Below are 24460 nucleotides of genomic sequence, written 5' to 3'. Positions count from 1 at the left end.
GAGGCTAATGAAATTTCAGGGGGATGCTTGAGAGTCCCTCAAAGACTCTTGGGAACATTTGTGTAATATTTTCCATTGGGAATCTGTGGTTTCTGGTCTTTTGGGGCAGGAGAATCAGGTATGGCTGACAAGAGACTAGCCTCACTAATTTGAAACCTTTACTTTGCTAGAATAATCAATGCAGCTTAGCTGGAGCTGAAAAAAAATCATCTGAGATTAATAAAAGACCAGAATTACCGAGGTACAATCTTCTAGAAAACACTTGCTTGGAGTTCATACATAGAAGTTGTGGTCTAGAGGGGCCAAGACTGCATCTCAAAGTGGATGCTAATGTTGGCAATGTGTAAGACTTTCCCATGTGGTAAGGGTTTTGAAAGCATCAAAGAGAGGAGCTGAGGTTTGGTATCATGAAAGGCTAATAGAGGCCATTGGCATAGGTGCTACCCTAGTTGTAGTGAAGTCCCCAGGATTGAAAGGGTTTTGGGAGAAAACTGAGGCTTGGCATGATAAGAAGCCATTGGTAAAAATAAAGTCTTGGTTGTAGTGGTGATTCCTGGATACTGGAGATGCCAAGAAAATTTCATGACCACCAAGGATAACAGTACATATGTAGTGGAGCTAGCCTGAGACTACCAGACAAGCTATGTATGCTGTAAATAGCAGAGATGGATAGGTAATAATAATCAAGCCTGTTGGAGCCCAGAAGATCATGAGCAAGTCCCAGATGTCAGATTGTAATTTTGCTCTGGATCATTCTCCTTGGATTAAAAAGTTTGCAACTTATTTTGGATTTTTCAGAAACTCACAAAATGAGATTTTGGATTGTTAAAGAGACTTTAGACTTTTAAAGTTTTTATAATTTTAAAGACTTTTAGACTTTTAAAGTTGGACTGTGTTTTATAGTTTAATAGTAACACAAGGTCTTGGGGATAAAGAAAGACTATGGTTTAAAGTGATGTATGAACCTTACCAAGGGATGTAATATCATGGTTTCTGCCAACCTGAAACAAACATATTCCAGTAGAGAGATTCTCATCTGAAGAATTACCTCTATTAGACTGGCCTAAGGGCATTTTTAAATTGTCAATTGATGTAGGAGGGCCCAGCCCACTATTGGTTATGCCATTCCTAGACAGATTGGCTTGAAATGGGTAAGATAGCTGAGAAAACCAGGAGAACCAAGTCAGTAAGCAGCCTTCCTCAGTAGTGTCTGCTTTAGTTCTGACCTGTAGGTTCCTGCCTTGAACTCCTGCCCAATCTTCCCTTCATGTACAGGAATATCCTTCAATGCTTGAGCTGATGCTTCTGCTGTGACAATCCTTTGTCCTGTGCCCCTTGTTCTACAAGTCAGCTTTCTCTGCCCCAAGTCTGCCCTGTGGCTAAGCTGTGTCTTGTGCAGCTATTGATGGGACAATTATTCTTTAAGCTATGCTGGCCTGTATGTGTTCTTTGTGATAGCCAGTTCAAGTTTGACCTGCCTTCTTTTGGTGAGTGAGCAGCTGATACTCAAATCCAATCCTTTAGACGTGTAGAAAAAAAAATCTTCTTCTTCATCCACCCTTTTGTTGTCTTTGGTACAGGTTCCTTTTGCTTTTGATTTGTTTTATTTTTTTTTTTTCTGAGACAGAGTTTCTTTGTGTAGACCAGGTTGGCCTTGAACTCACAGAGATCCTTCATGCTCTATCTCCTGAGTCCTGGGATTAAAATCTTATGCTACTACTGCCTAGTGCAGTACAGGCTCTTATTGAATAGATGAATGCAATGTGTTCCTCCTGGAACTACACCCTACATGTTAATCCTGCAGGAATGTTTGCCAATAGTTCTCCAGTGTAGTTTATTTTGGGGGAAATAGTTTTCATTTTCAAATAAACTAGTGTTCTCTTCTTGTTAATGTTTGACATTTTTAATTGTTATGAATTAGACTTGTTCTAGAATATTTTCATTCATGTATACAAGACATACTGATGATGCTTACCCTATATCTCCCTTCCAGCCCTGAGCACCCTCCTCCTACCCACAATTCTCATGTCTGTCTGCCTTGTTTTGTGATCCATTGAGCTTGACAGTTGTCTGTGTGATCACAGGCTTGGCATAGGCTTGGTGCCATCCACTGGAGCTTGGCAGGTTCTTCTTTACCATGCCGATACCCTGCTTTCACAAGCCTTACTTTTTTTCTTTCTTTCTTTCTTTTTTTTTTTTTTTTTACTTTTTTCATCAATTATAAATAGGGTTGAATTATATTCTCTTCAGGGTTATTTCCAACCTACAGAACTGTGTGTTGTGGGAGGCAATTGTACTTTCATGAAATGTCTGTTTCCTTGGTCACAACATACAGGTTGCTTTGTTTTGTTTGCAGTTTTGGTGATTGGAGCCCATGGTTCTACACATGTTAGGCAAGTGATGTGTCATTGAGCTGTGCTCCCAGCCCTGTTTAATGTTTGCTACTGAACACATTTTTGTGTGTGTGTGTTTTTAATCCCTAAAATACAAATACCTTCTGAGTCTCTTTTCCTGTGCTATTGTTTAGTTGTACATTTATGAGTAATTACTCTTTTGGAACATTAACGTCACGTTGAAGCTTTAAAAATATTTTAGTATATATTTTAATTATTATATATTAAAATTTTAATATATATCTTCCTGCATTCCTGCTTTGTCGTATCAATGGAGTATTTCCCCAATTCCAGTTTGAAAGTCTCTCTAGTTGGACAGTGGGCTTCATTGTCAGCACCTTCTTTTGTTTAATATTTACTAAGTTTATCTGTTATTAAACATGTATATGGTGTGTGCGTGTGAGTGTGTGTGTGTGTGTGTGTGCTACGGCGGGTATGTCAATATCAGAGGGCAGCTTTTAAAAATTGTTTCTCCCCTTCCATCATGTAAGTTCCAGGGGTTGATGAGTCATCAGATTTGCTCAGTGGGGTCTTTAATGTGTTGAGTCTTCACTCCAGCCCAGCCCATTCTTCTTGAGTGGGGTGCAATGTTTTTCTTTCCAAGATGTTCAGATGTTAGAAATGATGAAACTGAAGTTTCCTTTTATGCACCCTGTGGTGCTGTCGCTCTTATACCTTTGCTGAATTATAAACTTTAGCTGGTAAGCAGTGAGAGACACCACACACACACTTGCCTAGTTCCCCCACCATGAGTTTCACTAGCCCAGTTCAATGGCTTTATGTTTTTGGCTGTCAGTCTATAGCTCATCCCTATGATCATCAATTTACCACCGAGTGACCATTCTTTTAAAGGAGTCAATCACTTTTAGAAATGGCCTTCATCCTACAGAGTATCCCAGGAGCTCGTTATGTGGAAAAGACAGTTTCCACACAGATGTCATGACCAAGTTGGCATTATTGTATGCATTCAGTTATCCCACAGATATTTAGTCAGCATCTTCTAGATGCAGTTACTAATTGAGGCACTGGAGATGGGTACCAGGCAGTACCACACTGAGAGAGAGATCCTGTGGTAGCTTATTGTTGCTGCCACAAATGACCACCAGACCAGCTACTCTTCTGGCAGGCAGCATCTAAAATGAATCTGCAGGGTGAAAAAAATCAAAGTATGATAGGGCACATTGATTCATAAGACTGCAGGAGAATATGTTCTTCCTGTTCATAACCCCTGCAATTTCTTCCAGTTTTTGGCTTGTGTCCATACACAGCTGTCACCCAGCTTCCATCCTCTTAAGGATCTTTACCTCCCTGTTTGCTTCTGATAGTACAGAAGCAGAGTTGTCTTCCTGGGTCATACTCCTTAACTTAGTTTGCATGCTTGTCTATCAGTTCAATCCCTTGTTTCCAAAGGGATTATTTTGGAAGGCTATTATTCTGTCTCCCACTGTCTCTTTCTCTGCTTAGTGCCAGTTGACTGGGGTAAATGTCTCTCAAAGACTCCTGTGATAAAGTCTTGGTAATCAAGGAGATGGAAGGAGCTTTAAGAGATATGCCAACTAAGAAATGCCAAGCTATTGGAGGCCTGTGTCTGAATGGGGATGTTGGGACTCAGCCCATCTTCCTCCTCACTTCTTCCTGGGCTGTGCACTGCCAGGCTATGGTTCCAACATGAAAGAGCCAAATGATTGAGGACCAGAGCCTCAAACACTGTGAGTTCAAACCAGCCTTTTCTGTTTTAAGCTAATAGTCTCAGGTGTTTTGTTACAGTGCCCCAAACTAACACAGGACCAGAACTAACAATAATCTGGATCTGCTGCATTCGCTCTTTACGTCCAATCGGAAATATTTCACATCTACTCCCCCACATCGCAGCTTCGGTACAGACTGTGGGCTGTTCAGATGCAAGCACCTCTTGGGGATATCAGCATGTAATGAAATAATGTCTGCAGTAGTTGGTTGAAAGACTAGACATGTAATTCATGCTATAAGTAATAGAAATCTATCAATATCACTCATGAAACTCTTATTTAAATTTTGACCAAAAATAAAAAAATGGATAAAGCACAAACCTGGAAAACTAGGGAAAGGCCATTGGGGGTAGATGGGAGGTGGGGATCGGGGGAGGAGAGGAGGGAGGGAAACTGTGGTTGGTATGTAAAATGAATGAAAAAATTTAATTGAATAATTTTTATTCTTGAAACGGAAAAACTGCTTACAATGCTAAGGACACAAGAAACTGAATTATGGGGTTCAGACTGGGGGGATAGCCTGCAGAAGATCCTAGCTTGCCTTTCTGTTCTCAAACACGAAGTGGTGGAGGAAATTCCCAACCACTAATTACTGTGGCATAAAAATTTTCACAAATAAAGTAACATTGGAGAACCCCAGAGTGTGAGTGCCTTGGTGGGAGCTTGTTCAAAAGACCCCAGAAAACAGCAGATTCTTTGAGAAACAGACCTGAAAACCATGGTGAATGGAGTTCGGAGTGAATTCTAGGAACTGTGGGGATGATGTCTCCAGGAGGACTGGTGCCCACAGTGGCTGCTGGGAGCTTTTGAGTTGTCACTGAGCAGGAGGGCTTCCAGTCAGAGTCAGTTCTAGTTCCTGGAGATTGGGGGTACAATGTAGAAATATCTTCACAATGTCTTCTGGCGTGAAGGTAACTTCAGTTTTCTTCTCCCCACCCCCATTTTGTAGTGAAATGACTGCCAAATCAGAAGAAGTTGATAAAGACGGAGAACCCCTGCTGTTTCTTTCTGTGCCTCACGTTCAAGTCAGGAGCTTTGGGCAGCTGGCACAGTTGTTATCAGCTGCCAAAGACAACAAGCTGCAGGAGGCCCAGGCCTGTATTGAAGGTGATATGGACTCTCCACTTGGCATTTGAGCTTTCAGACACACAATCTTGGAGGAAGGGGAGACCTTTACTATATTTACTTCAAAAAAACTACCATGTAAAAGATTAAAAAGTCATGTGTACCATTTCATGAGGATTGTCATTCATTTCCCTTGGCTGAGCTGTTAGTGCCCACACCCAGTTTCTGCTTTACATGGCAAGTCTGATGTGTCAGGAGCAGCCTTCTAGGTTTCTCACTTTTCGCATACAGCTTCTGGACGACCCAGTGCCCTGTGGTATGTAAGCTCATGTCAGAAGACAGGTTCCAGGACCAACATGAGTCTACCTCCTCTTGGAAGACCAGTGCCCTGTGGTATGTAAGCTCAGGTTAGCAGACAGGTTCCAGGACCAACATGAGTCTACCTCCTCTTGGAAGACTGCATTGTGCATGATGTCTGTTTCCTCCAAGAGGGATTTGAGCTTGTTCCCGGGCAGAGACAGCTCTTCTCATGTTCCTTTCTCATTCCTCAACCATCACAGACTTCTTCTGTGAATAGTTATGTGCATTCAGCTCTATGAGAGAGTTTCTTTTGTTGAAGAGATACACTAACCTCATTATCATTCACCCATAAGTGTCTAATGTGGAAAGTACTGTGGTAGTTGCCTCTTAAACTTGGGTTATACACATTTCCCATCAGGAGAAACACCCACTCATAGGTAATGATGTATCCTATGTCTTTTGTGGGCTTAGAATAGGTGACTAGTGAATTACAGGAATGTGGTTAAAACTAAGTTCTGCCTACTTCTATGTGAGGTGAGAGAATGCTCCTTAAAAATAAAAATGTTAGGGCTGGAGAGATGACTCAGTGGGTAATCACACTTGTGCAAACATTAGGAATTGAGTTCAAACCCCAGAACTGACGCAAAAATCTGGGCAGAGGTGATCCTGGCACTGTGGGGATGAGACAGGCAGGGGTCTCGAGCTAATTGCCAGCCTAGATCCAGGTTCAGTGCAGACTCAGTATTCAGGAGGGCAAAGAATGATAGAACAGAGTACTGCCATCCTTCACGTACCTCTGCAAGCATGACTGTGTGCAAGCAGCTTCATTTTATCTCATTCCAGCTGCTCATTGCATAGCCACCTATACAACAAAGCTACTACTTTGAGTAGGGATGAAATCCCGAGTGCAGAGTCAGATTCAAGACAGTTAGCAGAGAAGACATAATCCGGGGACTACTGTATACTTGTTTTAGCTAACTGGTCATCATTCTTTGACGAATTTTTTCCTTTCTGTAAGGTCATGCTATGTAAGGTTCATAGCACAGGATCATTTGCAAGTCAGATCTTCCCTTGCTGTTTATTTTTTGTCTTTTTAAAAATCTTTATTAAACAACAGTCACAAGGAGGGTCAGTTGAAGTGCTTGATGTGTGGCCTGTTCCTTGGTTCTGTTTCTTGTCTCACATCAAATCATACGAAGCAATCTTCTATGGCACAGCTCACTTTCTGTTGGCAAGGTAAAGTCATCATTTCAGTGTTGTTAGACTATTAGAATTTGTCTTACGCACATTGTCTCTCCACATCCTAATAATTTCAGAGTTTCATTTTTCTAGAATGTTCTGTTCTAAACCAAGTTTCTCTCATTTCCCCTTACTTTTAACTATATTGTTTTTGACTTTTACAAACTCCACTTTTTGCATCCCTGGGATCCAGTTTTGTTTCTGTATAACCCTGGCCAGGAGTTTTTACTTGTCTTCCACAGCTTGGAACACAGGCAAATGCTGGCTACATTGATTTTCCCAACCCTTATCATCAAGAGGTCAGACTGTGTGCACCAAAAGGCACTGAGAGGTTAGGCACTTGAAGTGGAAAAATTGTAGCAGACCTGTAGAGAGAAGGAAACGTTCTTGGGAAAGAAAGGGCTTAGGAATGGGGAACAACGGCAGGCATAGACAGGTGCAGACAAGGAATGGGAAACAGTTGCAGGCATAGCTTTTGTAGGCAAAAGTATTCTCTTCAAACCAATTCCAAGCATGTTAGTTGAATGTGTCTACTGCACACAGTATCCTACAGTCAACAAAAGAAGGGCGTTAGTCTTGGTTTTGGTCTTACTAGAAAGAGGATATAACACAAGGATATAACAGCTGATATAACACAAGGAAGAGCATATGAAGAGGTTGAAGACAGCTCCTAATACAACAGACTCTCAGAAAGAGAGAGGAACCTAACAGGCTTGGCCAGAGATAACTGAATGCAAGAAGCTAGTCAAGGAGAATTTGGTGGAATTTCTTAGTCTTTGTATCTGGATAATCTTTAATATTTATATTGATAGATTTTTTTATCAGCTAACAGAGACCCTATCGTGAAAATCTTGGGCTCGGATTATGGTGAAACGAAAGAAGATTCCACTACCTTAACTATTCTTGATACGATCAACAAAGACAATGAAACGTATACCAAAAGGAAAATTGCCATCCTGCTGAAGCAACTGGACCTGCATCTGCTCAATCATTCCCTTAAGCACATCTCACTGTGAGTGTGAAGAGAAGCAGTTCAAGACTAGTTACAAAACTATGCTTTCAGTATTGTAGAGAGGAAGTTACTGCTGCTGAGTTAACATTTCAGTTTACAGGAACAAAATGTCCAGTCTATTGTATTTATTTATACAAGATCTAATGACAATTTCTTACCAATGCTAGGATAGTCTAATGGGGTTTTCTTCAGGCCAGAAGGCTTTAAACACCTGGCTATTTTCAAAGACTCTTTAGATAATTGCACATATCATTAAGTGGCAATACAAATAGCATGCAGGGTTTATATAGGACAACTTGTGCTTATATTTCTAGTATTTTTTAGTCTGTGGTACTCTTATTATGAAATGAACACTTGGGAGTAGGCAAGATGGCTCAACGGATAGAGACAGATGCTGCTAAGCCTGATGACCTAAGTTCTACCCCTTGGTGAAGGGAGAAAACTGACTAACACAGCTTATCTTATGACCTCAATGCATGGCCTGTTGCCTGCACAAGTGCCCACACACAGGTACACACAAATAAAGAAGCAATTTTAAAAGAAATTGGCATTTGTGTGTATTTAGTGTTATTGTAGATAGGATTTTCTTTTCTGTTTACTTTTTAATTTTTCAAGATTTTAGCTATGTATCTACTGTATGTTAGGACTTTCACTCTCATAGCTCCATTTTTGAGAAACTCTTCCCCTCCCACTGGTTCATTGGTCCCCTTTGTCGCTCTGGACATTTTGTCTTCTACTTACAAGTCATACATGCATGTATAATATATACACATGATTTTCTTCATCAATATAAAACCTAGGTTTTTAAAATGTTTAAAATGACTTCAGTATTAATTGCAAATAGGCACCCCCATCACCACACACACGTTATGGAATGTATCCATGTGTTTCATTTTGATTCTGTTTCAAAGCACTTGATTTTTTAATGTTTGTTTCAGAGAGATCCATTTGAATCCAGCGACGTTTAAGAAAGACATTGAGCTGCTCAAACGTTTTTCCGGAAAAGGGGAGCAGACAGTGTTGGAGTCAATTGAATACACTTCAGGTTTGTGACTTCTCAGGTTAATTTGACATGACTTATATTTTCATAACTGTGTTTGAAACACTTTCCCATGGTTGTATTCCAGTTGAATATTCAAGATAATGAACTCTCTTATATCTCACAACACCTATTTTGTTGAAGCAGATATACTTTCAACTTGCTAAGTTGAACTCCTCCTACTTATGGTTTCAGATTATGAATTTTCAAATGGCTGTCGCGCCCCACCATGGAGACAGATTCAAGGGGATATTTGTTATGTGCTGGTGAAACCGCATGATGTGGATACTCTGTGCATCACCTGCAGTGCAGAAGGAGTGTTTTTAAATGGTGTAAGTACTTTTTAAAGAAACATAGCAAAACAGGATGTCTAGGGTTCTGTGCTAAGCATGTGAGGGATGGCTTATATTGTGGGTTGCGTCCTGATGGTTGTAGACAAAGGAGCATTGCTCTGAGAGACAGAAGTCTGATCCTTTTCCATTCATCTCCTGAATGAATTCCAAACCATCTTAGAATCAGCACTTCAGGGCATGGAGCCAGGTTTTGAAAAAAAGGGCTTAGAAATAACCCTTCCCACATCTCCAAGATAAAATTCCTTTAACAGAATTTGTTACATGTGGATTAAAGCTAGAAAAGGGCTAAAGAATAAGACAGGCAATTTTGGAAATATCTGTAGTTTATATCCCAAGAGTTCTAGGGCAAGGGAACAGAGGGGGGTCTTCAGTGTTGAAGCGAGGAGCAAGAGCCCCAGCTGTAGAGAGTCCCCTTCTTGGCTGCACTTATTTCGGTGGAGCTCAGAGAGAGTCTTGACAAAGCAGGCCTTAGCTTGGAGGTGTGGATGCTGCCCAGTTTGTGCTGATACCTTTGGAGGTGGCAACCTGGGACCTGAGCCTGTGAAGGTGGAGCACCAGGCTCCCCTAATTACATCTTGGAGACTCTGTGGGAGAGCAGAAACTGGACACTGGAATCAACTATTACATGGGGAGCAAGAAAAGGAAAACCTATTACTGGGTTGACCCGCTGGGACAGTGGGCACTTTAGAAGAAGTGACATTCTTCCTTTGATCCTTGCTGTCTGAACTCAGACAACAAATCAACCTACCAAAACAGAAATTGAGTTTAGATTCTAGGACTAAGGATGAAAGTGATAAGCAGCATACAGCCTCTGAGATCCTAGGTTAGCACATGTGAATTCTGGTCTCTTTTTGAGTTTCTGAACTCACTAGGAGGAGCTCAGCCACCTCCTCAGTAATCTCATCTTTGGAACCTTAGGCGTGAATTTGGGATTTACAAGGAGGTTTCAGGTCCTGACTGAGAACCCCCCCCCCCCCATCACAGCAGTGACTTCACAAGGTCTTAGGCCCTGCCTGTGTTGGTTTGAGGGTCCTAGTACCACCACTAGGAAGACCTTATGAAATCTTCTGGCACCTTTGAGTGCTTTTCCCTCATTAGTAGTTAACTTGACTTATTTCTGCATGCAGAAAATAGGTCATAATTCTGCTCATTGGTTTGTGTGTTTTTTTAGAAAAGTAAAATTTCTAGTAGAAAATATAAAAGAAGAATGATTTCTTTTCACTTGTAGAGAGGAGCAAGCAGCTTGTGTTTCTATCAAGGATTAGATTATGAAGCATTAAATATTTCTTTCAGATGTAAAAGAAAAATTCAAACACACAAACCAGAAAAACTTCCAATTCCCAAATATTAAAAACAGTATAGTTGTGCTGGTTGAGACTGCTCATTAGTTTCCCAGAAGTCCAGACCCAAAATAATCACTCAGAAACTGTATTATTACAACACTGTTTGGCCTATTAGTTCATGCTTCTTATTGGCTAGCTCTCATATCTTAAATTAACCCATTCCTTTTATTTTATATTTTACCACGAGGCTCGTGGTTTACTGGCAAGGCTTTAGGCATCTGTCTCTTCCAGGGCTACATGGTATTTCTCTAACTCCACCTTCTCTATCTGCTTGGAATTCTGGCCTTGCCCTATTCTGTGCTGCAATAGGCCCCAAACAGCTTCTTTATTAAACAATGATATTCACAGCATACAGAGAGAAATTCTATATCACCTCCCCTTTTCTGTCTAAATTAAAAGGAAGGTTTCAACCTTAACATAGCAAGATTACATACAACAAAACAGTTATCAAGCAAGAATTTTAGTTACAATATTCATATCTACTTTATCTTTTATCATAACTAAGGAAAACTATAATTATAACTATCATTTCTTCAATTTTATCAAAGACTCCAGAAGAATTTCATATTGCCTAAGTAAACAGGAAGTGCATTGTAAGCAACTTCCAAAACTCTAGAATTGACAAAGACATCTTGCTACCGGACAGTCATCCAAAGTTCTTCTGTAACATTGTGGGCAACCATCTTTAGCCTATAGGCCCATAGTATCTGGCAGATTTTTCCATGAAGTTGGAAATTCCAATGATAGTTCTGCCTATACTGGCAGTTTGTTAGTCACTTTCTTCTGTGTCCTTCAGAATGTCTGGTAGATTCTTTCTTTTTTCTTTTCTTTTCTTTTTATTTATTTATTTATTTTTTTTTTATTTTCGAGACAGGGTTTCTCTGTAGCTTTTGTTCCTGTCCTGGAACTAGCTCTTTTAGACCAGAATGGCCTCAAACTCACAGAGATCCTCCTGCCTCTGCCTCCCAAGTGCTGGGATTAAAGACTTGTGCCACCACCGCCCGGCTGTCTGGTAGATTCTTTCCTGAAGCAGGAACCCCAAAGGACTGTCTCACCTTCTTTATGCAGCTTCTGTGGGTCCTACATGTCTAGTTCATACAGCATAGCATCAAGCAGTTCAGGCAAGAGCAGTTTCTTGCCCAAATGGCTAGCAAACTCCATAAGGAGCATCTTTGATACCTATCACCTCTTGAAGTATATTGGTGCCACTGGAAGCAAATGTGTCTCATTGTCATGAAAAGTCCTAAGATCTTAAACATTTTAAATGCCATATTCTGTTAGTCTTTGAAAGGTTTGAAGAATAACTGTGCATATGAAATATATCTCTGTACATCTAGAAAACCTAACATGACTACAAGCTTGACTATTATAGATGATTATCTATTAACCTGTATTTCTTAATATATATTACATTTTTAAATGAGCTGCACAAACATAATACTGACACCAAGAATAGAAATATATATAATAAAATTGACCTTAAATTTATATTAATAAAGCAAGGTATACAAATACAGAGTATCATTGTATATAGCATATTCCCCTTTAAATAAGCAAACATTTACAAACAATATCTGGGAATTTGGGCATAGTTCTCTCCAAAGTGCTTTCTGCTTTCATTGGGTGAAATAACTGGGGGTTCATGGAGACCTTTCTGAGGATGTTGGTCCATCAAACCACATTAGCCTGTAAGGAATCCACAGGTTCTCATTTTCTGCAAAAATAAAGGCAGAACATGTTTTCCAAAGCAACATAGCTTTAGACCCAAATTTTGAAGTCAAGATACCTTTAAAACATATATGTTGGTTTACCTTAGCAGCCCATACATGAAATGTCTCTCTGTACTTACCTCCTTTCACAATCAAAAAATTAAAAGAAAATAGAATTATATATATTATATACATTATATATTATGTATAATATTATATATATTCTAGACTCTCTATGTATACTACCTCTTTACATAGCTTATTTTTCTTTACTCCTTTAATCTATGACAGTCTGTACTCTGTCTCTTTAAAGACTTTGCTTTATTTTTTTCTATATTCTTTTTCTTCCCTCTCTCTCAAGCCCATGTATATTTATCCAACACTGTGACCCATTTAGAGGTCTTTTCCATCTGATTTGTCTTTATTGTGTATTGGTTATCCTTTTCTGACCAGAACTGCTTCTTAAAATGCTAAGCTGCATGGCTAGGATTAAATTGCTTTGCCTTTTGGCTCTGCCCAGTCCAACATGGCAGATGTCCCTTCACTGCCTCTGAGAATGCTGGGTGGGAGCCGTCCTCACCACCTTAACTCTGGTAACCAGTTGACCCATTCTGCCACCAACTAATTTGCAGCATGCTGCCCACAAACCAAATTTAAGTACTCAGCCTCCTGAAGGAGTCAAGCATGACCAGGAACTTATGCTGAGTCAGTAAGCCTTCTCTTAAAGGAGCCACAGCACCACTGCTCACCACCAGCAAACAGATTCCATCTGAAAAAAAAAATGTGGCTGCCAAAAAACTATGCTTTGGTTCCTATTTTTATGGGTCTAGAAGCCCTTTAAAAAAAAAAAAAACAAAACCTTTTTTAGGTTTTATGTGGATCTATGCCCCAGACAGTTGGCACCATTCTGTTGGTTGAGACAGTTCATTTGTTTCATTGCTGCCCAGACCTGAAATAACCACACATTAACTGTATTAGTTCAACACTGCTTGGCCAATTAGCTCACGCTTCTTATTGGCTAGCTCTTATATCTCAAATTAACCCATTCCTATTATTTTATATTTTACCATGAGGCTTGTGGTTTACTGGCAAGACTCTGGGTGTCTGCCTCCTCTGGCAGCTACATAGTGTCTCCCTAACTCTGTCTACTCTCTCTTCCTCTATCTTCTTGGAATTCCTGCCTTGCCCTATTCTGTGCTGCAATGGGCCCAATGAAGCTTCTTTAGTAACTAATGATATTCATAGCCTTCACAGGGGAATCCCACATCATACTTCTTTGTAACTTCTTATGATAGAATAATACAGTAAGGAAGAAAAGGAAATGAAAAAAAGGTGGAGGTGGGTGGAAGAGGAGATAAAAGCAAAGGGAGAAGAGCCATGAAGTTCTATAGAGGCGCTAGCCCTGAAAAATAAACTCATAGCAATCTGCTACACACAGACAAGTCTGAGTGTGATACACACAGGCTTTTCTCTGGTGAGATTCTAAGCCTTGGTCCTTTTGTGACTTCATCAGTTAAGGTTCTTGAAGTCATAATGTATTTTCACAGTAGGGGAGAGCAGAGGAAGGGACACCACTGACTGGAGAGCAGAGCTCTGCGTGCACAGAGGAGGTACTCAAATGTGGGGAGGGGCAGACAGATAAAGGGCTGAGAAAATGAACTCAAGAGGAAGGACGTTGCCTATACACATCATACACAAAGACTGCCAAATGCATCTTTTAGCAAAATAATCATGAACATGAGATGAGGATTTGTAGGAGGTAGGGGGAACTGATAGGGATGGAAATGAGATAATAAAGGCTGGAAGGGAGCATAAATGAAATGAATTCATATATGTATGAGATTGTCAAAACAAATTTAATTAATAAAAATACCAACACATATACATAGGCTGTGACATTCTGCTCTGGTTCCTCTCTTGAATGTCCCATTAATCATTCCATCAAACCTTTCCTCCCAAAGGGCAAAACAGAAGAGGAGGGACAAATTAATTATGAGAGACAAGGTGAAATTTACAAAGACCTTGTTACATGTTTAAAAGACAAATCACCTGTATTTTCAGAAAATATGTCTAAGCAGGTAAGCTCTGATATTCCTTTTATATTACTTGACTACAACTTTTTATAGCCTTTCCATATTTTCATTACTCTAAACTCAAACTGTATACCTGTTAAGTAACAACATCATACTCTTTCTTTTAATTCTTATCTCTGGTGAACTCTGATATATTTTGTTCTACTAATTTACCTCGTGCAGGTGTTTCATATCAGTGGGATCACAGGATCTACTTAATATCTGTATCTATGTGAGAGAAATCATATGGAGTACCAAAGGGTACTGACCCTTTGGTTTATTTCACTTAGCTTGTTATCTCAAGGTTTATCATGTTTATATTTCCATTCCTTTTTATAGTTTCATTCTATTTCACTTACATGTATGCTCTACTGTCTTTGCTTCATTTCCTGCCATAGATATAAAATACCACCACCAAAAGCAACTTAAGGAAGAATGGGTTTATGTTTACTCACAGTCCCATGTTACAATCCAGCATTGCAGGGAAGACAGTAGATACAGGAAAGAGTTGGTCACATTCACATTCAAGACCAGAGAAAGAACAAATTAATGCAGGCATGCTTTTAGTGCTTAACAGGCTTTCTCCGCCACCACACAGTTCAGTATCTCCTGCTTAGGGAATGATGCAGCCCACACTGCAGGTCAATAAACATGATTGAGATAATCTCCAACAAACAAGCACACAAGTCAGCTTGATCTTGTAGATTCTCTTCCCAGCTTACTGTAGATTGTGTCATGTTGATAATTAAAACTAACCAGTACACACACATTTGGATGTACTAAATTGGACTTTTCTACCCCATGAACACCAGTCTACAAGAATCCATTTGAGTTTATACTTTTTTGGATGGCCACTTAGAAGTGGATTTTTTTTGACACATGGTAATTTTATGTCATCCTGCATCATTTGAAATTTTACAAGGAGTACAAGAGCAGTGATGCCCAAGGAGTCCATTTATTCCCTATCCCCTCCAGCATGCATTTTATATTGTTTGATAGAATCTTAGTGAGTTACTTGTGGGCCTCTGATATCTAGCCTCTTATTTCCTTTTATCTCATCCTACTACATCCTTGCTTGACTTTCATTTCTTTTAAATATTGCACATGTCTTTAACTTTTAAACTTTCTTATAAGATTATTTTAATTGCCTAGCTTTGCTCTTTGACAATTTCATACATGAATATAGAGTGTCCTACTTACTTTTACCCTACACTCTTTTGTCTCCCTCCCACCTCTGTCACCCCAATACTTTTCACCACCCTGTCATACCCAACCCCTTCTTCATGTCTTTTTACTTTATCTTGAGATCTATTGATTTTAAATGTCTAAGTAGTCACAGTTTGGAACTTCCTCTAGAACCTGGTGAAATCACTGCTTGGAATACAACTGAAGGCCATGACTGTCTAACCCCCAGAATTCATTAGTTGCTAATAGTGCAACAGGGAGGATCAGGACCCCATGATCTATGGTTGGTGGTTGACAGGTCCAGCCTTGTGTAGGCTCATTAATAGGTAACCCCAGCTGCTGTGGAAGCAGGTTTTGCAGTGCTGTGCTCTGTCCCAAAGATGGCATTTGCAGTCCTTCTGATCTCATTGGCTTTTACATTATTTTCAAGCCCTCTTCTGTAGTGTTCCCTAAGTCATGGAGGGGTGATATAAATGTAATGTTTTGGGACAATGCTCTATTCTCAATATTTTTATGAAATTTGTCAACCATTCCCCAAATTATTATTAGTATATTAGCTTCTCTCAATATATTGCTGATCATTGTTTTTGAAGAAGCTTTCTTTTTTTTTAATAGCAGCAAGGTATATTTATTTTATCTCATTTACGATTTATATTTATTTATTTATTTATTTTTTATTAAAAATTTTCGCCTCCTCCCCACCTCCCTTTTCCCTCCCCCTCCCCCCAATCCCCACACCCCACTGCCCTCCCCCTCTCTCTCCAGTCTGAAGAGCAGTCAGGGTTCCCTGCCCTATGGGCAGTCCAAGGTCCTCCCCACTCCATCCAAGTTTAGGAAGGTGAGCATCCAAACAGGCTAGGCTCCCACAAAGCCAGTACATGCAATAGGATCAAAACCCAGGGCCATTGTCCTTGGTTTCTCAATATGGAGAAGCTTTCTTTTTGTATTTTTCTATTTTCTAGAGAGACAGACTAAAAGGGAGGGAAGAAAGTGTAGAAGAAAAAGAAATATTTTGGGAGAGAAAGAGATATTTTCAGAAACTCATTAATGCAGTTTTTGGAGACAAGCAAATCTGACTGAGGGAGGTCAGTGTAGTGGGCTGGAGTACAAACAAGCGCAGAATCATGCCTGAAACCCTAATTCCATGATCCATTGAGTTGAAGACTCAGGCAAGGATTTCTGTTTCCAGCCCAGGGAGAGTTTCCTCTTTGGAAATCCTAGCCTTCCCTCTGTAGGCCTTCATCTTCCTGGGTGAGGTAGCCTCACATTACAACGGGCAATCAACTTAGTCTACTGATTCAAAGGCCAATCCTTGCTAAAATTACATACACAGCAATATTTAACTTTGAAGGCGTAAGTCACAAACAATGCCACACCAGTTTGGAATAATGATTAATAGGGTGGTATTTATTTAAAGGGGAAAAAACTTACAGATCACTGTCCCAGGCAACAGCCCTCTACGCAACCAGGAAGGGAGTCTAGTCACCTGCGGAGCAGGAAGTGAAGAGAGAGAGGAGAGGGAAGTGGCCGCTTTTTTAAAGGGAGAGAGACCACGCACCAATGGGCTGGTATCTCAGCGGAGATAGGCTGGAGGAGTGGGAGGACCTCCCTTAACACCTCCCCCTTTTGTTTAAATAAGAGAGTTCTAAACCTACTATGAAATTATATACAATAAGTACAAATATCCTATTCTAACTAGCTTGGTCTTGTATAATAAATAACTTGGCCAAGTCATGAGAGAAAGTAACTACATTTATATAGTCTTCAACCCCATCGAAGATCTGAGAAGGGAAATAATGTTACCTGGGTAATTAGGAAGTTCAGTAAAACAACTTCCAAAACATGAAACAAATCACAGAGACAACTAGCTACCTGGGCAATCACCCAAAGTCACATTAGCAGCGTTGAAGCAACCAACTTTGGCTAAGGCCTAACATAACTGACATACCATTTTCTAAGGCAAGCAACTTTTCAAAACTATCTTACCCTGTCTTGGCAGGATATGACAGTCCTGTTTTATCCATTGATGCACGCTCTGTATCTTTGTCAGTCGTTGAGGTATGGGCATTTCTTTGCCCCAAGGCCAGTTCTGCCAAAAAGAAAGGCTCCAGGTGGAGTGTCTTTGGTGCTCAACATTCCCTCGGGAATAGAGTGGTGTTGCCAGGAGCAATTGTGTCTCACTACCACAAAACTCTGAGTTAGATTAAAGGCCATTTTCTACAGCTCTTTGAAGAAGTTGAAGATTATCTATCTATACTGAGTATAAACTCTATATATCTAAAGAACCTGATTAGTCTAATTATAAATGACAAACTTAGATGACTATTAATCTATATAATTCTCAATATGTATCTAACTTAAAGACTAAGAAAATAAACAACTGTGAAACAAATGAGGACAATGACCTCCAAATATAAACAATGTACAAATATACATTGCAGTAGGTAAATATATATCAATACACAAATATTATATAAGTATCTTAATCAGAGGTAGAAATATACACTGCAATATGGTAAATATATACAATATATATATATATCAATACAATATATGTCAATACATAAAAAATGTTTTAAACAGAGGTAGAAACATGCATGCATACAATAGTCAATATAATTTAACTTTGTATCAATATACAAGAATCTATACCAATATATTTGTCTAAAAACAGTAACTCACAATTACAAATCTATTATCCCATCATCCCTCTTTTTTTTTTCAAAATGATCCCTGAGCTTATAAAATTCCTCCCCCAACCTTCAATCATATACTAATTATAATCAACCCCTAAATGATGTCCCTAAACCCAAGGGCAAACTTTACTGGGAGAGGGGACGTCGTCCTCTAGAACTCTCTCTTCAAAGTTCTTTTCAACTTTCCCTTATGGTACTTGTTGACTATTGGTCAACAAGTATTTAGCCTTAGATGGAGTTTACCACCCGCTTTGGGCTGCATTCCCAAGCAACCCGACTCCGGGAAGACCCGGGCCCAGCGCACCGGGGGCCGCTACTGGCCTCACACCATCCACGGGCTGGGCCTCGATCAGAAGGACTTGGGCCCTCCATGAGCGGCGCCCGGGAGTGGGTCTTCCATATGCCACATTTCCTGCGCCGCGATTTGCGGCAGGGATTCGGCGCTGGGCTCTTCCCTGTTCACTCGCCATTACTGAGGGAATCCTGGTTAGTTTGTTTTCCTCCGCTGACTAATATGCTTAAATTCAGTGGGTTGCCACGTCTGATCTGAGGTCGCTGCGCGGACCCCACCCGTTTACCTCTTAACGAATCAGGAACCCCAAAAGATCATCTCACCTTAGACAAGTTCAGTAGTCCTCTCTCTGTGGGTTCTCTGTGTCCAGTTTATGCAATAGTCCAGGCAAGAGCAGTTTCTTGCCCAAATGGCTATCAAACTCCATAACAAGCCTCTTCGATGCCCATCTTCCTCTTGAAGTAGATTGGTGCTGCCAGGAGCAGAGTGTCTCATTGTCATGAAAAGTCCTAAGTTATTAAAACATTTAAAATGCCATATTCTATAATCTTTGAAAAATATGGAGAATGCCTATCTAAAATATATCTACGCACATCTAGAAAATATTAACTAACATGACTACAAACTTGACTATTATTTATGATTATCCATCAACAACCTATAATTCCTAATTATACATTACATTTTAATAATGAACTACACAATCACAATACCTTAATCAATATCAGAAATACATATACATATAACAAAATTGACCGTAAATCTCTATCAATAAAGCAAAATCTATACTAATGCAAATTATTCATACCTATATCATATCCCCCTTTAAATGTAAAAGAACATTTATAAACAATATTTGGGAACATGGGCGCAGTTTTTTCTCTCCAAACTGCTTCCTGCTGAATGGGGACATCGTTAATTAGGTCTTTCATGGTATAACCTGTGTGCTAGTTTCATCTCAGTTGGCAGTTGAGCAAAGCAATTTTCTGAAGATGTTCACAGCAACCCTTCAGGAGGACGTGGTCCATCATACCAAATTGGAATAGAAGAAATGAACAGGGTCTCATCCTCTGTGAAAACAAAATAAGAAACTCCTTTCCAAAGCATCATGTCCTTAGATCCAAATTTCAAAGTCAAGGCGTCAAAATATCTATGTTGGATTAGTTCAGCAGCATTTATAAATAAATATCTTTTAGCAGCTGTTGCTCTTTCCTTAGCATTCAAATAATTCAAAGAGAGCATAATAGCATACAGTATCAAAATTCTCTGTGTATTTTCCATCTTTGTGCATTTTATTTTAACCTCTATTTTGTTTATTTTTATTTTTTGCTTTTTGAGACAGGTTCTCTGTATCTTTGACCTGGAATAATTCTGTGGACCAGGCTGTCCTTGAACTCTTCAGAGATCCACCTGTCTCTGCCTCCCAGGCATTGGGATTAAAGGCATAAGCTACTACATCTTGAACTCACAGAGATCTGTTTGTCTCTGCCTTCTAGGCACTGGGATTAAAGGCGTGTACTACCACACCTTGAAGTCACAGAGGTCAATCTCCCTCTGCCTCCCAATTGTTGGGATTAAAGGTGTGTACTACCACACACAACAACTCTCTTGCTTTTTTGTTTTGTTTTGTTTTTTACTTTAAGAACTTCAACTTTTAGTCTGCATATATTTTTAACACACAGTAAACCATTTAGAAATTTTCTTTGTCTTTAAATCTCTCTTTACTGTATATCTCTCTTTTTCTGACCACAAGAGCCTTTAAATTACTGAGCAATATGGGTGGGATTAAAGCCGTGGCTTTGCCAGCTAGATCCAGTTCATTCCTTAGCTTTCCAGCCTCATGGCGGATATACAGGCTGCAGCCATGTTTATAGCTACAACTCTATGGCGTTTCAAGGTACCTGCCAGCCAGCGAGCTACAACAGACAACACTCAAGTCCTCTCTTGGTAGCTGGCCCTCCTGTCTCAAACAGTCAGAGTTTGTCCTGGCAGGATGGCCCAGAAAGCCGGCATTTTAAAACAACACAGGCTTTTTCCTGCTGCTGAGTCAGGAAAATTTCAAAATGGAGGATGTACCATTTTGTGCTAGCTCTGGGGCCGCCAGGTAGGAGCGGCACTCAGCACTTTAATTCTGAGACTGAGCGTGCAGCACAGAAATTATTTTCATCCAACTTACATCCAAATCTGACACGCAGAGCACTGTGCAGTCTGAAAACATGTCTCCATCAGGAATCCGCCATGCTCTCCCGTCTGCCTAAGCCTGATTTGGCCATCTGCCCAGGTGCAGGTGGGGAGCGCTGAGCCATCAGCACGTTTCAGAGCACTCCTTCTGATCCCAAGTGGGAACACAAACATCCAGTCCCATAAAATCCATTGAAATGCTTTAAAGCCAGAGTTCACGCTGGCAGCACAACCCCAAGAAGCTGCGCTTTAAAATGACACAGCGTTTTTTCTGCTGCTGTTGCCGAATCAGGAAATCTCTCTACAGCACGCCACCAACAAACAGCAAAAATCTGTGTTAAACTCTCTCTCCCTTATTTTTAAGCTTTCTCAGGTTTTTTCAGTGGATTTAGTCCATCACGTCGGGTGCCATTTGTAGTAATAGGGGTTGCGGGGCTGCATCCATAGCACCCCGGCTGCCTGGCTAGCTTATGCCCGAAATAACAATACACAAACTGTATTCATTTAATCACTGCTTGGCTCATTTCTATCTAGCCTCTTCTAGGCTAATTCTCACATATTTAGCCCATTTCTAATCATCTGTGTAGTGCCCCTAGGTGCGCTTACCGGGAAGATTCTAGCCTATGTCCATCCTGGGTCGGAGCTTCATCGCGTGCGTCTGCCTGGGAGCTGGGAGCATGGTGTCTCCCTGAGGCGTCTGCTCTTGAGAGGAGAGCTGTGGAGTCTGAGCTCACTTCCTCTTCCAGCGTTCTGTTCTGTTTACTCCTCCCACCTATCTTCTAACCAATGAGGGCCAAGCAGTTTCTTTTTATTTAACCAATGACCTTCTTCCATCATAATTTGGTATGAGCAAAAGCATTAGGCACCTTAGTCCAACCAGACAGAGACAAACAGAACTATTAAACCTAGTTTTGCTAATTTTTTTTTACCCTTACATGCTTTTAACAGTGTGAAAATGTCAGTGACAGCCCCACCCATCCCTCAAAGTCAACAGTGCCATCCTTTCACTCCCTTCCTCTGGGCAACCTGTCATTACTAGAGGTTTCTGTTTGGTTTGCTTCATGAGACAAGATCTCAATAGATAGGGACAGCTTTGATCTCAGGATTCTTCTCCCCAAGCCTCTAATTACCAGGATTACAAACATGTGCCATTCTAACTGTGAAGGATTTTATTCCAGCAGTCCCCTAGCATAGGATGATATTGGAGTGTCATCAATGGTAGTTTGAATTCTCCAGAAAACGCTAGTCCGATGTTTCACCTGGGTGTATAAACTGTTGCTGCAGGAAACAACTCTTAGGTTGGTGATATTCAAGAGTTAGGGATTCACTGGAGTGTTCTAGTTTTAGGCATTAAGTAGTTCAGAGGTGCCACTGTAACCATTACTCTCTTTTTAAATAAAGGAGATTAGATTCAATGAGGAGCAACAGAGGGATCCTCAGGTTGATGAGAAATCCAAGACAGAAGATGTCCAATTATCTGCAACTAGTTCAGAGAAGAATAAAATGGAGAAGAACCAGATTAACTTTGGGAAAAGTCATATGACCAAGAGACTGGAGCCAAGCTTAAACTGGAGAGCAACTGTTGATTACAAAGAGTATGTAGTTGTTTACATGGGTTTTCTGATGAGTCTTCAATCACTACACAGTTTCCTAATTTTTCCTGGAATTGTACATCTTGTTAGAAAATAGAGTATATATTTCCCTGTCTTTGCTGTGTGATTCCTTTTTCCTTCTTTGTATATCTGAAACAGAAGGATGTAGCAGGACGAGTGCTTGTATTCTGGCCACTATGATGGAAGAAGAAAAACACAGCTCTCTTTTGTGTAGTAGGTGAGCAAGAAAAAGTGATATGAGAAAGAAACAATGCTAAAATACATTGAGAAATAACATTAAACATATAAATTTAAAACATATGATTATAGTTATGTGGAGTTCCTCAAGAAAATTTCTGTAGCAATAGTATAAGCAGAACTGTAATACTTTAAGGAAGAATGGAGTCTCAGCAATGTTAACAGACCTATGTAAAATGGACAGTGGGATACTTCGGGTTACTATTGCTCTTACATAACACCATAAGCAAAAGGAACTTGGGGAGAAAGGGGTTTATTTCACTCACAGTTACACATAACAGTTAATCATCAAAAGTAGTGAGATCAAGAACTTACACAGGGTAGGAACCTGGAGGCAGGAGCTGATACAGAAGCCGTGGAGGGGTGCTGCTTATTGGCTTGTTCCTCATAACTTGCATAGCCTGCTTTCTTATAGAACTCAGGGCCACCAGTCCAGGGGTGATTCCACCCACAATGGACTGGGTCCTCCCACATCAATCCCTAATTTAAAAATACCTTGCCACAGCCTTGCCTGCCTACAGCCTAACCCTATGGAAATATTTTCTTAATTGAGAATCCCTCATTTATGATGACTCTAGCTTGTGCCAAGTTGCCATAACATTATCCAGTATACATACTAAACATAAGAAATACAGTTAGTAAAATTATAAATTATAGCCAGACCGTGATGGTAAGCATTTTTAATTCTAGCACTCAGGAGGCAAAGGCAGGGGGATCTTTGTGAGTTTGAGGTAAGCCTGGTGGTCTACAGAGCTAGTTCCAGGACAGCCAAGGCTACACAAAGAAACCCCATTTTGAAAAGTAAAAACAAAAATTGAAAAAATTATTGTTATTTAAAGGCTTAGAAAATTACTCAGACAATGACAATAAAGTATTTGTCTTGCAAGTATGAGAACCTGAGTTCAATCCCCAGAACTCAAAAATAAAAACAAAATATAACAGACATAGTGGTATGTGAGTGTAGTTCTACTGCTGAGGAATCTATGGAGCCCGCTGACCAGCCAGCTTAGTCCCCTTGCTGTATCCAGAGCAGTAAGATACCCTGCTTCAAATAAAAGGTGACAGCGCTTTTCTCTGACCTCCACATGTGTGTGCACATATATTCACCTGTACATGTGGAATATGGATGTATATGTAGATGAATTCCCCCCCACACACACACCACATTGTATGTGAGTGTCATTGCTACTCAAATTCTGAAGCTGTCAGAAGTTCCTAGAGCAAATCTGTTGTGTTTCCATTATCAAGTTATTTATTTTAGAAAGATAAATGGTTGATTATGGCTCATGATTTTAGAAATTTCAGTTCAAAATCTCTGTAAATGATTGTTTTTTGGAATCCGGTCCACAGTGAAGAACACAGGGCAGAGTATGATTGCTTACCTTGTAGTCAGGAAACAAAGAGAAGTATGCTGGGTGGCCAGGTTCTTATGAGGTCACACGCCAGTCCTAAAGATTCCATATATCAGTATCTCAGATCAATTTTTTCCCTTTTTTCTTTCTTTCTTTCCTTCCTCCCTCCCTTTCTCCCTCCTTTCTTTTTTCCCTCATTTCTTCCTCCCTTCTTTCTCTACTTCCATCCCCCCTCTTGCTTTCTTTCTTTCTTTTAATGGAGTCTTATGCTATAGGTTGACTTCTAACCTGTGGTAATTCTCCTCCTTCAGCTTCCTGTAGGCATGAGATATATAACTGACTGGCTGGAGTCAAACTTTTTTGGTTGTTCAGAGGCTACTCATGATCCCAACTAGAGCAAGCAGTTCACAAACTTTAGCCAACAGAACACAAATGCCAGCCTGGATTACTAGCACATGGCATAGTCACCCTTATATTCAATGTGACATGGTTGGTTTAATAACCTTTTCTGGGATTCTGAAGCATCAAGGGTGTGGTTTGTTCCAGCATTAAATGCAGAGGATCTCTCTCCAGGAGAATGGTTCTATGGGAAGAGAAGAGGCCCTCACTTTTCTGATTTCCACTGACTTCA

At 40.1% G+C, this 24460-nt stretch overlaps 1 protein-coding gene across 1 annotated transcript in view; it reads left to right on the top strand.

Annotated features, from left to right (window-relative positions):
• Nucleotides 1-24460, top strand: part of Odad2 (outer dynein arm docking complex subunit 2) — a 151969-nt gene that overhangs the window by 5339 nt on the left and 122170 nt on the right. Inside the window, exons 3-9 of the mRNA XM_041641543.1 lie at nucleotides 5091-5248; nucleotides 7571-7757; nucleotides 8696-8802; nucleotides 8992-9128; nucleotides 14163-14279; nucleotides 22029-22222; nucleotides 22723-22728. Coding sequence (XP_041497477.1) covers nucleotides 5091-5248; nucleotides 7571-7757; nucleotides 8696-8802; nucleotides 8992-9128; nucleotides 14163-14279; nucleotides 22029-22222; nucleotides 22723-22728 — 906 coding nt within the window. The remainder of the gene's footprint in view (nucleotides 1-5090; nucleotides 5249-7570; nucleotides 7758-8695; nucleotides 8803-8991; nucleotides 9129-14162; nucleotides 14280-22028; nucleotides 22223-22722; nucleotides 22729-24460) is intronic.

This window comes from Microtus oregoni, unplaced genomic scaffold, assembly GCF_018167655.1.
Source record: "Microtus oregoni isolate MIOR12 unplaced genomic scaffold, Mior012 000070F_ref0000104, whole genome shotgun sequence".
Classification (NCBI taxonomy): domain Eukaryota; kingdom Metazoa; phylum Chordata; class Mammalia; order Rodentia; family Cricetidae; genus Microtus; species Microtus oregoni.
Note: the sequence above shows the minus strand (reverse complement) of the source record. Positions and strands in the feature narration are given on the sequence as shown.